The sequence below is a fragment of the Hibiscus syriacus genome, unplaced genomic scaffold (genome assembly GCF_006381635.1).
Source record: "Hibiscus syriacus cultivar Baekdansim isolate YM2019G1 unplaced genomic scaffold, ASM638163v2 tig00110114_pilon, whole genome shotgun sequence".
NCBI classification, from domain to species: domain Eukaryota; kingdom Viridiplantae; phylum Streptophyta; class Magnoliopsida; order Malvales; family Malvaceae; genus Hibiscus; species Hibiscus syriacus.
The window spans coordinates 403,482-421,809 of record NW_024062594.1 but is presented as its reverse complement, the minus strand read 5'-3'; the positions used below and the strand labels follow the sequence as shown (position 1 = coordinate 421,809).

Below are 18,328 nucleotides of genomic sequence, written 5' to 3'. Positions count from 1 at the left end.
ATCTTTGTATATCGTTGTCTCAACTATTCACGCTCTTACCCATTAGGCTATCACTAATCGATCATCATTATATTTAGCTTGTGGTTGTCTTGAATGTATGTATGACGTTGTTGGTTAATACAATTTACACTCCTATTTTTTTAAAATGTTCTTTTACTCTCAAGATATAATAATAAAATTAATTTTTAATACTTTATTATTTTTTGCAATATTACTTTTTTTTCCTTCTTGTACGAAAATTATCTGGTTATTTAGGTTAAGAAATTTTGATTATCAGGGGCGATTAAGTTGATTTTTTTTAACAAATACTTAGATGAGTTGTCTTCAAAGCTTTTCAACCTAGAAATTGAATCTTGTGAACGTTTATTACTCTTTTGAAATTAAGATGGCATTGCGTGTAACGTGAATCATACATGTATTGTTATAAGCTCTTTACAATTTGAGAGAAATTTTGACTTATGTTCGGAAAAGGTGTAATTAATCAAGGATGATAGGAATAAATCAGGTTAATTATGGTAGAAGAAGAAGCCTTTATTTTTAAGATGATTGAAAACCTGCAGCCTTTACGATTTTATATGGATGGATTGAAGGCGTTTGGCACATCTGGAGTAAGTCTACGAAGATGGTTGGAACTTAGTATCATGCATTTACTGTGCCGAATTAGCTAAAATGCATTGTTACTTAGGCTATAACTTAAATGCTTCTCACATGAATTGATTTATTTATTTTGCGATCTAGCTTAAATCCATATCAATAAAAGGCATTGTACATGTTGAGTGAGTACAGGAAAGAAATTGTTTCAGTTTAATGCATTGACAAGAATTTGGTGAATATTATGTGTGCAGAGTGCATCTGTGTTTTCCTTTTGGTCTTCGGAACTCACCCCACCTCTTCCTTTTCTTCTTTAATCTATTTGCAGTTGAGCTTATTTTTGTTTACTGTGTATCACAGGAAGAGGAAGATCAATATGACAAAGTGGCTTCAGCAGGGAAAATGCTGGTGAATACCTTTATATGAGTACATTACTGATCATGGGTCTTTTTTGAATTCTCATTATATCCTTCAAAGAACATTGAACCATACCAGTAGCAAGGAGCACCGCGCTAATCATATGGCAGCAAAAACCAGGCTGAAGGAAGATGAAGGTCAGAAGGTCAATTATCGTGATAGGTCGAATTCAGAAATTAGGGAATCATTAGACGTGAAGGCATCGGCTAATGTTTGCCAGTTGAGGTCTATATTAAAAAGGAAAGACATTGGTACGGGTTCCAAGCCACAAAAGCGTGTGAGGTTTGACTGTGCTTATAAAGATGATCTGGAAGAACAGTTTGAAGAGTCTGAAGATTCAGATGATGTATCTCTACCGGCTGAACATGCCAGACCGCTTCCAGATTATTTACGAAATCCTTCTAGGTATACATGCTATAGTTTCTGTTCATCAAGTGAAGTTGGTGAAGAATCTAATGCTCAAACTTGGGAGGATGTGCTTAAGCTTGATACAAGCTCAAAATCTACAGAATCATTGTCAGAGCATGATGATGCACCTCATGATCTTCCGAAGTCGGGTGAGTTCTATCCCAAGGAGAAAATCAGGCAATCTTCAACCAGGAAGCGGTACCAGTGACCTTCAGGAGAAGGAAGATGAATGTAAGAAGTCGTATATTTTAAAGTAATTAGTAAAACATCTTTAATGTTAAATTAAAAAATGTTGACATGAATCTATAAGAGATTACTTAAATTTTGTATATTTTATAAATTTGATTAACATATTAAATACTAATATTTTTAAAAATAATTTACAAATGATTTAGTATTTTTTTAAACGTAAGTGTAGGATTTATGTTAACACGTTTTTTTATTGATATATAAGTTAATTCATTTATTATCATCAAATTTTACCTATATTTTAAAGTAATAAAATAATTAAAGAAAGATGAAAAAATAGTAGCATCCAAAACTCTCGATCCTTATAGAAATTTTGTATAAAGAACAATTTTTATAGTAATTTATTTTTATTCACTTTTTATTTTATATTTTATTATAAATATATTTCAATAATAAAATTATTTAAAATAGTATTTATTATATATAATCTTACATTATCCAACAATAAGTGGTAATGATATTTCAATCAATATTTTCATTTTTATTTAAATAAAACTATTTTTATTATTTAATAAAAATAACACCGAAAAAGTTATTTGATAAAACAAAGCAACTTTAATATTACTTCTTGATATTATTAATGTATTAGTTAAACTCAAAATTAAAATTTATATTTATATCGAAGCATTTTAAAATTCAGTGTTAAAATTAATATAAAAATTTAAGGTTTTATGACTGACAATGTAGTTTACACACCTCGGTGCAGAGTACTTTCTTACTTATTGACAAAGGCAACTATGTAACCAAAATTCCAAATACACTGAAACTAGCTCATCAGTCACCGCCGTACACGGAGCCTCCGCTGTTGGCTGTTGCGTGCCTTATTCCCACATTATTTTGTTTAGAAAGAAGCAACCAAACGCATGCATGCTTCATTACAAAGTGATGATGGGCTTCCGTCATCCTCGTCTTTAATTCTTTGCTAATTCTTCAACATTACTCCGTACATTCATCTTTAAAATCCAACCTCTAAGCCATATCCATGGCTTACATGTATATATTGTTTCTCTTTGGACATTTAAAAGTGGAACTAAACAACGGGAAACGTTCAATCATGAGTCTAATACGAAGGTTATCGGTTCTAGTTGCGGCGGCGATGGCGATCCAGTCAGTGGCTTCACATAATTATGATGATGCATTAACGAAGAGTATTTTGTTCTACGAAGGCCAGAGGTCGGGGAAGTTACCTTCAACGCAAAGAATCACCTGGAGGAAGGATTCCGCTCTTCGTGACGGCTTGGAGCTCGGTGTAAGTCGTTTTCGATGTTTATATGGTGCAATGAGCTCAAGATCTTTTGCTAAACTAGTTGTGCCTTTTTTTTTCGTTGTAAGGTTGATTTGGTAGGAGGTTACTACGACGCTGGTGATAATGTTAAGTTCACTTTTCCAATGGCTTTCTCCATGACTATGCTAGCTTGGAGTGTGTTAGAGTTCGGCCAATCCATGGGCTCGGATCTGCAGCATTCGATGGAGGCGATTCAGTGGGGAATCGATTACTTGCTGAAAGCCACTAGCATCCCCGGCTTTGTGTTTGCTCAAGTCGGTGATCCTTACGGCGATCACAACTGCTGGGAGAGGCCTGAAGACATGGACACCCCTCGAACGCCATATGCGGTGAGTAAACAGTTTCCGGGATCAGAAGTTTCGGCCGAGATAGCTGCTGCCCTTGCAGCGTCTTCGATGGTATTTAGACCGATTAATCGAGGATATTCCGCGAGGCTACTCAAAAGAGCAAGAATGGTAAATGTTAGCATTAAATTGATCTTCTTTGATGTATCAAATTATATTATAGCTATGTCCAATGAGTAACAGAACAGTTTGCTCTGGGGTCAGGTTTTCGAATTTGCAGATAAGTACAGAGGATCATACAATGATAGTCTTGGACCATGGGTGTGCCCCTTTTACTGTGATTTTAGTGGTTATCAGGTAATGTTACATTTGAATTATCGACATACATAAATATCGACTCGAAAATTCTGATCTCAAACCGAAGCTTTCTGTGGTGAACACAGGATGAACTAGTTTGGGGTGCAGCATGGTTACTGAGGGCAACAAAAGCTCCCTATTACTGGAATTATGTTTTAGCCAACATTCGAAACTTGGACAAGAGTAGTAGCTTTTCGGAATTTGGATGGGATACGAAGCATGCCGGCATCAACGTGCTCGTTTCCAGGGCAAGTAATTAATTTACTGTCATAGTTTTCACTTGTTCATGTAAGAAACTAACATTGTCTGAAAACTTGCAGCTGATTAAGAGCCAAACTCCATACGTTCCTGAACCTTTCATTACAAATGCAGACAAGTTTGTCTGTTCTGTGTTGCCCGAATCACCAACTGTATCAGTCTCCTACTCACCAGGTGGGCTCCTTATTAAACCCGGAGGAAGCAATTTGCAGCGCACGACGGCTTTATCGTTCCTTCTTCTCGTGTATAGCCGCACCCTGAGTCAGATGATCGGGCGATCCATTGCAGCAATGTCATCGCCAAGCCTGCCAGGCTTATACAAGTTGCAAGAAGCCAGGTACTGCATATCATGTCTATATCCCTGTCTGAACTTTACAACCAGTCAATGTTTGAACCCGAAATGTCGATGGCCATATGCAGGTGGACTACATATTAGGAAGCAATCCGTTGAATATGTCATACATGGTGGGATACGGTAAAAAGTTCCCGAAAAAGATACATCACCGGGGCTCGTCTTTGCCATCTGTTATCCAGCATTCCCAACGCATCGATTGCGTTGGCGGAAGCACCTATTTTTCGAGTAGCAATCCTAATCCTAATTTGCTAACCGGAGCTATTGTCGGAGGACCTGATATCAAGGATTATTATGCCGATTTGAGAGCTGATTTTACGCACTCCGAGCCGACCACATACATTAATGCACCACTGGTTGGCCTCTTGGCTTACTTCAAATCACATTAGCCTTCGAAAGTAACTTTTTTTGGTATATTGTTTTGGCTGAAGTAATAAACCAATCGACTCGAGAAATATATGTAATCAAATAGTGATGGAATTTGTTTCTGCAAAAATCTTCAACATAAACCCAAAATCATATGCACCGAGAAATTTAATCTAAGAATTTCCTTTTTGTCCTTCACATTATCCCATAATTCTTCCAGCATACTCCCTTCAAACAATTCCTCTTTCCTTATTCTTCGTAAAATCATGTTTGGATTTGTTTAATGAATATTGGATTAAATTGTGTAATGAACATTCGGTAATCGTAGACATTTACCCGAACTTAGACACCATTTGTATGAATAGATGTGTTGACAAATCATTTTTCATTCAACATATAAAAACTCTCTCTAAAAACTTAATTTTTAGTATTGGCTCGTTCCAACTCTTCAGGCTCCATGGCAGCAAACATTAATTCCAAACCAATGGAACGCTTCAACCCATGCCCAGTAACAATGGAGTTGTGAAGGGGAAAACATCAATTTTATGTATTTGCAGACTGAACAATTTATATCTGGACTGATGCAATTTCACATAGATTCTGGGCGAGGCTATTCTCAGATACAAAGATCCAAGTCTTGAGAAAACCTTTTTGTTCATATCACACAGTTAAGGAACACAAACAGTTTAGCAGCATGAGTAACAGCCCAATTATGTGTAAATGATTTTGCATTACAGTCGCATCTCAGCCTGCAAGGTAAATCCCCCCCCCCCACAAAGACAGCTGATTAGGACATCGTAACAACCTGCAAAACAAACAAAACGCAAATCCCCTTTAGACATATCATAGACGCTCGCCGGGGTCGTGGAAGAAAATCAGCCATTGTTACAACGGTTCGTCCACAATTAGCAGCATCAAGCTGCCATCAAGGGTGTTAGTGGCTCCAAAGTTAAGGGCAATGCCACCCCCAAATACAGTATGAATTAATATATTTTCGAGCCAACCATCCTCATCACTAAAAAGGTCGGGGTTTGTATGTAAACCTAGGTTCCAGTGAAACACTTGATACCCGAATAAGAAGTGAAGAACCACTTACCAGAAAAAGCAAACGCATCATTTTGGATAGAGAATGTCATAGTGGCCTGGACGATATAGCAAGGTAATAAAAGGCTTGACAGGAACAATGCTACCACTTGTAGCTTCGGGTGAAGAAAATCACAATGGTTTACACTGACACCACCAACATCATATCAAGGTACACCACACGAATTGGCACACCCAAAGCATCTGAAAGGGCAGAAATGTGCACATGATCACTCTCTTCACCCATTGGCTCTACGGATGATTTGCAAAACTACAAAACTGATTATATTATGAGGGAAACTTAAAGTCACCAACTTACCAGAATGCAAACGTATTAAAGAAAAACAACTGATGTAAACCGTTCAATATCATAAATATCAGTGCAATACATGACTTGGGGAACTGTCAAGAAGGCAGAAGAAACAGTTGTATGTATCATGCTAGCCTGGAGCAAAAATTAAACATGTTCAACCCCTGAAATAAAAGAACATTCTTCTGTCATGTATAAATAAAGTGCCATTCGAAACCTCATTTCATTAATAATGCATGAAGGGATGTCGAGCTTTGTAAGCATACAAAAAATTTATTATATTAAACAAAACTGTTCTACTGTTGCATTTGTTAATCCCAAAATAAAGGGTTCGAAGAACTCTGAACGCTTTCGTATTTCACCAGAGGTAATAGATCTGAAAAACATTACAGCTAACGAACCAAACTTGTCATAAGATGTACCAAGGAGAAAGACTCGTTAATCCCTCAAAATATTTTACCCTACTCACCACAGTCGGAAATTGACTGATCTTGACTCCTTAGTATTAACTCATCCTGACTGAAAAAGGTGGGAAACCTTGTTAAGAAGCTCAGGACTCATATTAAATTTCAACAGATGTAGACAACTAAAAATTTTGGATTCAAGACACGATTATCAGTACAAGTGACACTAAAAAGGAAAAAAAATTTAAACAAGGAAAATATCAAGGCAAAATAAAAAGATGTACACACCTTATGGAATCTTCATTGCCTTGAAGAACGCAGTCCAGCTGCTCAAGGAATAACTGAAAAATTTTCACATAGAAACACAAATAAAATATTGGTGTTAGAGATGGGAAACATAAGTAAGGTGCTTCACGAAGAAAACTGTCAGCCTAATAAACAATATATGAAGACATCATTTGTCTCAAAAAGTACTCATCAAATAGGGGGGGAAAATCTCGCACCAAAAGACAACACGGGAAAACTAAGCCTTCAGGTACATGAGAAACTAAGCCGCAAAATAGAAATTAAAATATTTTTAGCTTCCTTACTCATGGGCATTAATCCTAGAGTTATTTTAAACAAGATAAATGTTAAGGGCTTTGTCCTGGAGAAAATATGAAAATGCATGAGCAAGGAACAATAAAACATCTAATAACAGGGTAAAATAACTCCCATAATGTCTTGAGTTTATAGTTCATTTTTGGAATGGTAAAGAAGACCCCTATGTTTGCAATAGTAAAAGGGATTGAAACACCATGATGGCTAAATATTTCCTGATTTAATTTGTCGTGAACATTGTTTAGGACTAAATAACTGAAGTCACAAAATTAGGTGGAACAAACCAGTGGCAATTCTTTGAGAGCTGGGTTTTATAAGGAATTTCTCAGTGAACTTATATTTCCCTTTTTCACACCTACCAACCCCTTTCAAGAGGAGGTTTTTATGGGGGAAAATGTAATACTAGCAATTCCGGGAGGTGCAGAATTACAAGACTGTAAAAGTGATTTTCCAGAAAAACATTGCACGAGAAGGTATTTAGAGATGTTGAGTATACTGCTAAATATTTGTTAAAATGGGGAAAGTTGAACAAAAACCAAAAAAGCTAATTGCCAAAGATATAAGAAATGGAATAAAATGAACCATTTCATCTAAGAAATGGGAAAAAAGATGGAAAATTTTAATAGTTTACCGCAAAAAAGTCCTCAAATGTAAAATCTGTATAACCTAAACCTTGAAGTGTCTTTCTACATTCTTGAACATTGCCTTTGATATGATCAACCTTAGCAAAGAGAGAGAGAGAATGAGCGCGATAGGAAAAGAGAGAATTAGAGAAAATTCGAAAAAATCCATTTCTTCTGTGGAGGAATGGACTGTGTTCATTGATAATCTTAGCAAAAGGGTCTCTAGACGTGTGTTAAGGGATTTTTTTAGTCCTTGTGGTCAGATTCTAAGAATTTTCATTCCAAGATTTTTAGATAAATTTAATTATAAGTCCTCGACATTTGCTTTTGTCCAATTTGCTGAGGAGGAAAGTAGGAAGAAAGCAATCCAGTTTGTGAATGGGAAGTGGTTTGATGGGAGGAGAATTTCTGTTGGGGTTGCTATGTATCAGAAGGATAAGAGGAGGGAAGAGGATAAGGGGAAGAGAATGGTGGAGATCAAGTCAGGGGGAAGGGATATTTCAAATACTGGAAGGAAATTTGAGTCGGGTAGAGGTATGAGAGACGGCAGATCATATAAGGATGTAGTAATTTCTGAAAGTAACTTGGAGGGTGTTAAGAAGAATGCTCCTGCTGTGAGGAATATTTGGGAGATGCATATTCCATCAGACAACTCAAAATGGGTGAAGAGATCATTAACAGGGATAATGAAACCTTCTTTTGATCTCGTTTCGTTAAAGGAAGCTTTGGAGATGGAGGGGGTGGAAGTTCAAACTGCGAGATGGGGGTACGTATGGAATGCGTGCATCATTACATTCAATTCAGTTGAGGAGTTCTCTCACGTATGGATGAATAAGAAGAAAGAGTTGCTCTTGTGCTTAGACTGGTTGGCACCAGTATTGAACAAGGATGGAGTTCTGATGGCTCCTTGTCAAATAGAGTTGTATGGATTGCCTTTGTTATGTTGGAATGAGTCATTCGTGAAGAAACGTTCTGGGAAGTGGGGTGATTTTATTTGTTTTAAGGAGGAATCAGTGACCAGATCGGACCTGTCGGTGGCGAAAGTTTTGCTAAGGGTGGAAAGTCCTTATGATGTACCTGAGATGGTTACGATTGGTTCTTATGGCAGATCCTTCAAAGTTAAGATTTCGATGGGTTCTGTTCTGAAAAAACCAGAAGAAGCGGGGAGGAAGATGGTGGAGAAAATTTCAAAAAATGTAACAGTGGTTATGTCTTGTCTAGGGAGGGGGTTGGGAGATGTCCTTCTTTGGAAGCAGATGGGGATGAGTTCTCAGACGATGGTACATTCAAAGTCATATCTTGGCTGAATAATGGGCAGAACAGTGGTGTGAATGGAGTTTGTGGGGGACAAGTCCCATCGGGAAAGTCAACAGCAGAAAATTCAAATTGTGGGCTGTCAGATTTCTTGGAAAATAGGACTAACCAGATGGGAAGTCATGCGGGCTTGGGATTGAGGGGTTCAAACGATCAGGTTGACTTTGGTCAGTCAGAGGAAAAAGAGGTAGTTGGTTCTCCAATTAAAAAACTGATTCCTAATGGGCCTGCTTACAATATTAAATGGGTTGGGAAAAGGTTTATTCTACAGCCCAACCCCTGTTATGAAAATTCCTTGAATGCTGCTGATGAGGGTGAGGCTGGGGTGATTAAGGAGAATATGCAGGGGGAGATGGTGGTTCCAAGTGAACAGGGTGTTAACGTGGAGATAGTTCAGTCTGCTGGCCAGAAGAGTCTGGATGGAGATCATGTATGCAGCTTTCAGACCCATAAGAATGCAGAAAGGGATATAAGGTCAGATGATCAAGTGGATGGACCAAGGAATATGAAGAAGGTTATGGAGGATAAGCAATGCAGTCAAAATGAGGGAAGTGTATCAATTCCAAGTATAAGGACCAGGAATAATGATAACCACGTGGGAAGTTTTTCAAAACTGATGAGGGTGGGTCAATTTTTAGCAAAGGAGGATCACCCAGTTCCAGTTATCAATCATGAGAAGTGTAGTTCTCGATCTAAAGTCTTAAAAATCAGAGGATACTCCCTGTCAAAAAGAAGATGAATCAGAGGACATTGAGAATAGCTCTACATCGCTCAGGGAGTGTGTGCTCAGACAGTGAAGTGGCTATCAGTTTTTATAACAGAGTCTATAGAAGGGTTGTTAAGAGGATGGTCAGGGATTCGGTGGATCAAGATAGGGAGTCATCTAAGTCTTCTCAACTTTCAGTTAAAGCTAGGAACGAGGCTGCTGCAACTAGAGAGATCTGTGATTTGTTGGGAATTACTTTTAAAGGGGGTCAGCATCTATTAGAGGAAGAGATATTTAAGATGGAGATGAAGGGGTCTTCTTGGGGAGTATGAATGTTTTTGGTTTGTGTTGGTTTGTATGACAGTTATTTCTAATGTCAAAGTTCAAAATAATAACATGGAACGTTAGGGGTCTAGGAAGAAGAGAAAAAACCAGAGCAGTGGCCAGACTTGTTAATAGAGAGAAGCCGGTTATTCTTTTACTACAGGAGACAAAGCTGAATGTTTTCCATTCAGGTCTATGGAGGAAGTTAGGGGGTAATATTTTGAAAGGTGGTAGCTTCAATCCTGCCGAGGGCTCGGCTGGTGGACAGTTATTTATGTGGGATGAAAACATTTTTGAGGTCACAGCAGAACATATCCAGAACAGATTCATGGCGTTGTTAGGGAAGTTCAAGTTGCTTAACTTTAAATGTGTTATCATAAATGTATATGGTCCATCAGTAGAGGCGGATAAAGAGGAGTTTTTCAGGGAATTTTTGTGCTTTGTTCAAGGTCTAAATCAGCCAGTTTGTATAGGGGGAGATTTTAATGCATATTTAGATACCGAGGAGAAATGTGGAGTATCTCAAAATTGGCATTGCATGGATTTGTTTAGATCCTTTGTACAACACACTAATCTTATGGATCTTCAGTTAGTTGGTGGAAGATTTACTTGGTGCAACAATAGAGATTATCCCACTTGGGTAAGGCTTGACAGATTTATAATTAACAGCTCTTTCCTTAACAAATTTCCAAAAGTGATACAGAAAATGCTACCCAAGTCCCTCTCGGATCATAATCCGGTTGTGTTAGCAGAAGAATGCAACAATTGGGGATCGAAGCCTTTTAGATTTTATAATTACATGTTAGAGGAAGACGGGTTTGTTGGATTGGTTGAAAAGTCTTTGTCTAACCATATGATGGGTAATGGTAGAATGGGGCTGTTTTCTTTACTTCGAGGAACAAAACAGCAGATCAAGAAGTGGCCTAATAGGAATTTAAGTGGGATATCTGAAGGGATTTCAGAATTAGAAGGTAAGATTAATGGTTGGGAACTGAAGCTACAAAATGGTGGAATTTCAATGCAAGAAAGGGACATGCTGAGAATGGCTAGACACGAATTGTGGAAGCTGCACAGAAGAGAAGAGAGTATTTGGCTACAGAGATCAAGATTGAAATGGAGCAAGGATGGGGATAGGAACACGAGGTTTTTTCACTTAACAGCATTGAATAGAAACAGAATAAATTCTATTTCGTCATTGAAAGTTGCTAATGAAGAGTGTTCAGACCCGAATAAGTTGAAGGCCTTTGTTTATGATTATTTTAAGAAGAATTACAATTCTAAAGATACATTAGAGGTGAAGAAATCAATTTCAATTTCATGAAATTAACAGAGGAGCAGAAGAATAGTCTGGAGGTCATATTTTCAGAACAAGAAGTGTGGGAAGCAGTTTTTCATTCGGACAGTGCCAAAGCCTCGGGTCCAGATGGTTTCACGATGGGCTTCTTTAAGAAATTCTGGCCTTTCTTGAAGGATCATCTTATGAAGTTTGTGAATGATTTTCATAAAGGGAGGAGTTGGGAGCATGGGGTCAATCATGCTTTTATTACATTGATTCCTAAGAGACTTAATCCAGAAGGTATTGAAGATTATAGACTAATTAGCCTAGTTGGTACCTTATACAAAATTATTTCCAGAATCTTATCGAAAAGGCTGGTTTCAGTTATTAAAGATCTTATTAGCCCCTCTCAGTTTGCATTTATTCCTGGAAGGCAGCTGCTTGATTGTGCTTTTATGGCCAATGAATCCATAGACTTTGGAGGAAAAAAGGAAGGAAAGGAGTCGTCTTCAAGATTGATTTTCGTAGAGCCTATGACTCAGTCGAATGGCCAATTATTTTGAGATTATTGAAGATCATGGGGTTTGGGGAGAAATGGATTTCTTGGATTCGGTACTGTATTTCTTCTGCTTCAATTTCAGTTCTCGTTAATGGTTCTCCAACAGCAGAATTTCAGATGGGCAAGGGGTTGAGGCAAGGTTGTAGTTTGTCCCCTTTGTTGTTTAACATAGTTGGGGAACTCTTGAATTTAATGTTGTGTAAGGCTGCGAATCTAGGTCTTTTTGAAGGGTTTAGTATCGGTAAGGAGGATAATACATTTAATTTGACTCATTTACAGTTTGCAGACGATCTTATTTTATTCTGCAGAGATTTTTCAACTCAAATTCTCAATTTAAGGAGAGTTTTGAGGGTGTTTAGTCTAATTTCAGGGCTTCACCTCAATTTGTCTAAGAGTAAACTGTTTGGAGTTAATTTGGAAGAGGACATTGTCAAAGATTGGGCATCTGAAGCAGGTTGTGGGATGGGTTATTTTCCTATGACTTATCTTGGTTTACCAATAGGTGCAATTAGAAATTCAGAAGTATTGTGGGAGCCAGTTCTGCAGAAAGTGTACAGCAGGCTAGCAGGTTGGAAAGTTTCCTCTTTATCGATGGTTGGGAGGGTGGTGTTGATGAAATCGGTGTTGTCTTCTTTACCTATTTTCTACCTTTCTATCTTTAAATTACCGTTGAAGGTTAATCAGAAACTAAACTCTATAATGGCTAGTTTTCTTTGGGGTGAAGGACAAGCCAAGAAACGGATCCATTGGATAAATTGGAATAAGGTGTGTCAACCTTATGACGAGGGTGGCTTGGGAATCTTGGACATGAGATTGGTGAATAGAGTATTGCTAGGGAAATGGGTTTGGAAGTATGCAAACGAGAAGAAGGCTCAGTGGAAAAAATTACTGTGTTGTAAGCTTAATGTCAGTAATTTATCCTTGCCAATATGCAATGCCGTTTCTCCTGTAGACTCTTGGATTTGGAGAGGTATTTTGAATAATTATGAGAAATCGGATCGGATAGGGGAGTGCTTGAGGTCCAATTCGAAGATTCACGTGGGGAATGGTAGATCAATTGAATTTTGGAATGATGATTGGGTCAATGGCTCTTCCTTAAAGAGTAATTTCCCTAGGATATTCGCTCTATCGAACAATAAAAAAGGAAAAGTGGCAGATTTTGGGTGCTTTGAAAATAATGGTTGGATTTGGAATATTTAGTTAAGGAGAAACTTATGTGACTGGGAATTGGATCAGTGGATGTCATTAATGCTTTTGATTGATAATATTCGCCTGACTGAATCAGTAGATGATTTCCTTGGGTGGTCGGGGAATGGTGATGGTTTGTTCTCGGTTAAGTCATGCAGAATTGCTCTTTCAAGCAGAAATGGAGATACTTTTCAGTGGAAGAAGTGGGTTTGGTCTGGTTTGGTACCTCCTAGAGTGGAAACTTTCCTATGGCAGATTTCTCATAGGAAAGTGGTTGTTAGAGTGGAACTTAAGAAGAGAGGAGTTAATCTTGAAAATGTCCAGTGTCCATTATGTCATAACTTTGAGGAGTCAATTCAACATCTTTTTGTATTTTGTTCGGTTGCAATGGAGCTGTGGAATAGATTCATTAATTTTTGGGATATTTCTACAGTTTTGCCCCAAGATCCGGTTTCACTACTTTGTTCTTGGTCCTATATTTGGGAGTACTCTACCATCTGGAAGTTTATTCCTGGAGTAGTTTTATGGTCACTATGGAAAGCGAGGAATTCGGTGGTATTTGAAAACTGGAATTTTGATAGCTCATCTCTGTTCTTTATAACCAGATTTAGGCTGGCTAAATGGTTCTTAGCTAAATTTCCTCTTGTTAACATTCAGGCTGACTTATTAATAGGGGATCCATCGCTTGCGGACAAAATCCATACTAAGATATCTAAGAAGAAGAAGGTTATTTGTTGGTCTCCGCCCCCTCATGATTTCTTTAAATTCAATGTTGATGGGGCGGTGAGAGGGGATGGGCTGCAGGGAGGAATTGGAGGAGTTTTGAAAGATTCCAATTGCTCTATTTTAGCCTCTTTCTCTATGGCTGTGGGACCAGGCCCTCCTATGTTAGCTGAGTTAAAAGCTATTAAGCAGGGAATTGATGTATTTCTTTCATCGGAGTGGGAAACGAAGGGAAGACTTATCCTCGAGAGTGATTGTAGGAAAGCAGTGGATTGGATCTTGATACCTATTTCTGCCCCAACGTTCTGTAGCTCTTTGGTTGAGGAAATTGGGGCCTATGTATCTGCTAGGGGTTTTATTATTAATTGGATTCCAAGGAGTTGTAATTGGGAAGCAGACAAGTTAGTAAAAGAGGGGATTGGTTGAGGTGTTGTGTTCTGTTGTTGTAGTGTTATGTATTTTATCTAGGGAAGTTTATTATGTAAGTTGTATCTTATGTAATTATGGGTTATTAATAAAATGAGGTACTCTTTTCCTCCTTCCGCTAGTTGCCTCTTTCACAAGAGCCAACTAAGAGGGAGGTTTTTAATGAGGCCTCCTATTCCTATCAAAAAAAAATGATCAACCTTAGCACGGTCTTGTGATTCCAAAATATGCTCCTACAAAGTATTAAAAAATTTATAACTTACAATTCCTAGAGAAAACGATGTCCCTCCAACAAGAAGATTGGAGAAAAATTTGAGGAATATAAATAAAAGACACTATAATAGGTACTATGACATACAAGGTATGAAAACATAAAACTCCAGAAAAAGCAGTTTCCATCTCCTCGTGTTCTTCTAATGGCAGCATATTGTTGCTCAAGTACCTGCATTAACCATAACCATCAATGTATTTTCTTTAGAAAAGATAAATAACTAAATAAATAAGCAAACAATTGTTGCATCAAGGATTAAAATGGACACAAACATGAAAGTAAGATACCTTTATTTTCTTCTAGCAATATAGGACTTCCTGCTTCATATTCAGCTGCCAACATAGAGAGTGGCTCCTGCAGTTCCATATAACAAAATTTCCTGGCATCACATGGAACCAGTAAGTTTAGCAAAAAGAATGGAACTTGTCCTTGCGCCATAATATTCATGCAAATCCAAAATATGAATCAATCAGACAAAAAAGGCCCAATGATTTCCAAATATCATGCTAAGTAAATGAAAGGAAAAAATCATTTTGGCATGTAAATAGGCGACAACTAAGCAACAGCATAATACCAAAACTTGCATCCTAGTTATTTAAGCTCCCAAAAATGGTAATGTATGTAACCCATATAAAATGTCTCAACATGAATACATGTAGAAATACTGTCCATTCTTCATTGGCATGGCTGGATAATCAGCACTTGACAAGGAAACAACAGCCAAGGAATGGTCTTGGAAATAAAGTGATAGCATAAAGAAAGTAGGATGCAAAAACAGTCAAATTGCAACACAAAAGATACTACATACATAAACTGGTAAATTCAAGAACTGAAAATGGTCAGACAATGCACTGCAGCAAACTGAATGTTAAAAAGAAGGCAAGAAAAGAGACCCAAAACATAAGCCAAGTGCAGTTATGCAACCATGTTTAGAAATCTCAAAGAACCATGTGCTTTTCTCACCTTGTCACCAACAAATGGAACTGTCTTGGCTTCCTCAGCATGAATGGCAGATTGTTGCTGCATGATATCAGCATCTGCGAAATTTCCCCAGTCATCAACTTCAGAAATGGGAATGGATACAGAAGACTCCTTTTCCCCATCAGCACCACTCCCTCCTGATTTTGCATCTTTCCTTCACACAAATTCAAAAACTTTAAGGTTTATCAATAACCACTGCCTCCTAGAGTGAATTTGATATGTGCACTTCCTCACAGAAATGTGAAAAACATGCTTCAGAAAAACGAAGAAATTTCCCAACCAGACAAAGGGTCATGGCCTCCACTTAGTGGAAACTTCACCGCATTAAAGTACTATTCATCTTCATATCATTTCGTGAACCAAACCAATCAAAATAGAAGATCCCAGGCCCCATGCGTTTCTTATATTACGATTTTATTATTCTACAATGAAGCAAAGGAGTCAGAAAAGTCCATATAAACTCACTCGTTTCATGTAATTGTTTGCAGAGTTCTCACCGGTGTAAATTATAAGCAGTCCAGAGTCTATAACTAGTAATCATGAAACCCAGACATGAAAAATGACAAATGTAGCGACGATCAACTAAACAATTCAGACATCCATGCATGATGAATCAAAGTTATTCAAATTACCGTGAAAACTTACATAATCTATATCAGCGTGATTCTCATTTTTCCACTTTCCAGACCCATTAAAATATTTTCTTGGAATGAGCACTAAGCAGCAAGATTTTGCTAAACAAAATCAATACGAACCATTATTCTGAAGTAAAAACCGCAACAAAAAGGAACCCATTTGAAAGAATAGAAGAGCAAGAACAATGAGGAGAGTGTTAAGAAAGCTGAACTTACAAGAATTTGAAGATTTGGGATTTGTTTTGTCTTTTCGCAGAATCTCAGATTGAAAGCAAATTGCTACCGAAGGAATGGCGACTATCTTCTTTCATTACTTAAATATAAAAAACGTACCCCATTAATGTTAACACTATGAGACGGTATATAAATCTTATACAAAACTAAGAAATCTTCTTTATAATTGATTCTCTCTCATACCCCATTATTCACCTTCTTCATCTCACCATCTTTTTTTTCTTCTCAATGAACCACTGATTACAACTTTTTACCTAACTAAAAAAAATCATCTACAATCATCGCAGTCTATATTTTATCATCAACAAAATTGAATATCGTTTGTGCATATCAAAATTAATCAGTAATATCTTAATTATTATTATATGCAACTATATATAATTATAAAATATAAAATAAAATACATGAATTATCATATAGTCGAGAGAGGGAATATCTATACGCATTTTTCTCCTACAAATTAAATAAAAATAGATGAAAAGCAATTGAATCCCAACCACATATTAATATATATATTTATTTATGTAGCCAGTGACTTGCGTGCATGTGAGTAGGAATGGCAACTGGGCGGATTTGAGGTGGGTTTTGTTCCTTCGTTCTTGTCCCTGAAATAAATCCTCGTCTCCGTCTCGTTTTCCGTCGGATTTTTATTGGGACACCCTGTTAGAGATTTTTTTGCCCCGTCCAAGACCCAAAATATTGTACTCGAATCCGAACATGACCGATCCCGAGAAAAACCTAGTTTTCATAAAAAATAGAAAAACGATCAAAAAAACTAGAAAATTAGTCTACATGATTTACAATTCAAACTACAGTCACAAATTCAAACCCAATTCTAAATAATTGTCTAAACTCCAAAATAAAACACATACATAATTAAATACAAACTTGTTCCGATATTCAAATCATACAACGAAGATGCATACGTAATATTAAGTTAAATAAAGTCATCCAAAATCGTCATGTCACTTTTGTCACTTTTTTTGGTAGCTTTCTACGTTGAGAAATTTGTCAATAAATCAATCAAATTTTACTTTAATAATTAATATACAAAATATAACATACTATATATATATATATAATCGGGGCGGGGATACCTTGCCCCGTTCCCGAACTCGAATCTAAAAAAACTCCGAATTTTATCTCAATACCCGACCCGATATTATTTAAACTCGATCCGAATTTAATCAGATTTCGAATTTTCCGTCAGGTTCGAACCGTTCTGTCATTCCTACATGTGAGAAACATGTGGACCGTTGAGTTGCCTACTTGCCTTTATATTACTATTTGCTTTATTTATTTGCTTTTTGTTTTCAAGTGGATTTGTAATTTCAGTGTATGATATTGTCTTAACACCACGTTAATTGATTTATTCCTTTATTCCGTTTTGGGTTAATATACTATTTAGTACTTGGAATTAATTTTAAAGTTTAAATTGGTATATATAATTTTTATGTAAATTAATTTTCTGATTCAAATTGATACTTAAATTTAATTTATATCACATGCACTGGTACCAAGCTAGCAACATATTATATGACAAAAGTCAAGTTCTTGTATTAATTTAGACAAAAAATATAAGTACAAAATTGAACCGTAGAGAGAAGTTCAAGTATCAAATGATTCAAATAGTATATTGCCCCTTTTCTATTTTCCCTTTTTAAAAGGTTAAATGTATACTTTTAGTAGTTGAACTCGATTTTAAGATTTAATTTGGTGATTAATTTTTTTATCTAATTAGATGTTTAAACTTAAGTACTTAATTAAGTATTTATTTGAACAAAAACATAAAGTTTATGTACCTAATTGGACTAAGCAAAAGTTTAGACATCAAATTTAAAAGGCTTAATTTAAAAATAAGTGTTCAAATTATATATATTTTTTCATTTAGGTACTTAAACTATTTTCGGTCAATTCAAGTGTCAAACATTACAAAAATTACCATTTTAAGTGCCCTGATCATAACGGCTGTTAAAAATCTCGTTAAGTGACACATGTCGTATTCTCATAATTTTGAAGTTTTTATTTAAAATAAAAAAATTAAAAATAAATTATTACATTTAAAAAATATTTTTTACAAATATTTTTATGTTAAGCCAATTAG

The 18,328-nt window shown here is 36.5% G+C and overlaps 1 protein-coding gene and 2 pseudogenes across 1 annotated transcript; 2 read left to right on the top strand and 1 right to left on the bottom strand.

Moving 5' to 3' along the window:
• Positions 1 to 1,093: 1,093 nt before the first annotated feature.
• On the top strand, positions 1,094 to 1,651 carry LOC120215211. Its single transcript, XM_039212945.1, has one exon. It carries the CDS (start codon positions 1,112 to 1,114, stop codon positions 1,622 to 1,624), a length of 513 nt encoding a protein of 170 aa, XP_039068876.1. The 5' UTR covers positions 1,094 to 1,111; the 3' UTR covers positions 1,625 to 1,651.
• Positions 1,652 to 2,700: 1,049 nt separating this feature from the next.
• LOC120215209 lies at positions 2,701 to 4,592 on the top strand (annotated as a pseudogene).
• Positions 4,593 to 5,103: 511 nt separating this feature from the next.
• On the bottom strand, positions 5,104 to 15,955 carry LOC120215212 (annotated as a pseudogene).
• Positions 15,956 to 18,328: the final 2,373 nt, after the last annotated feature.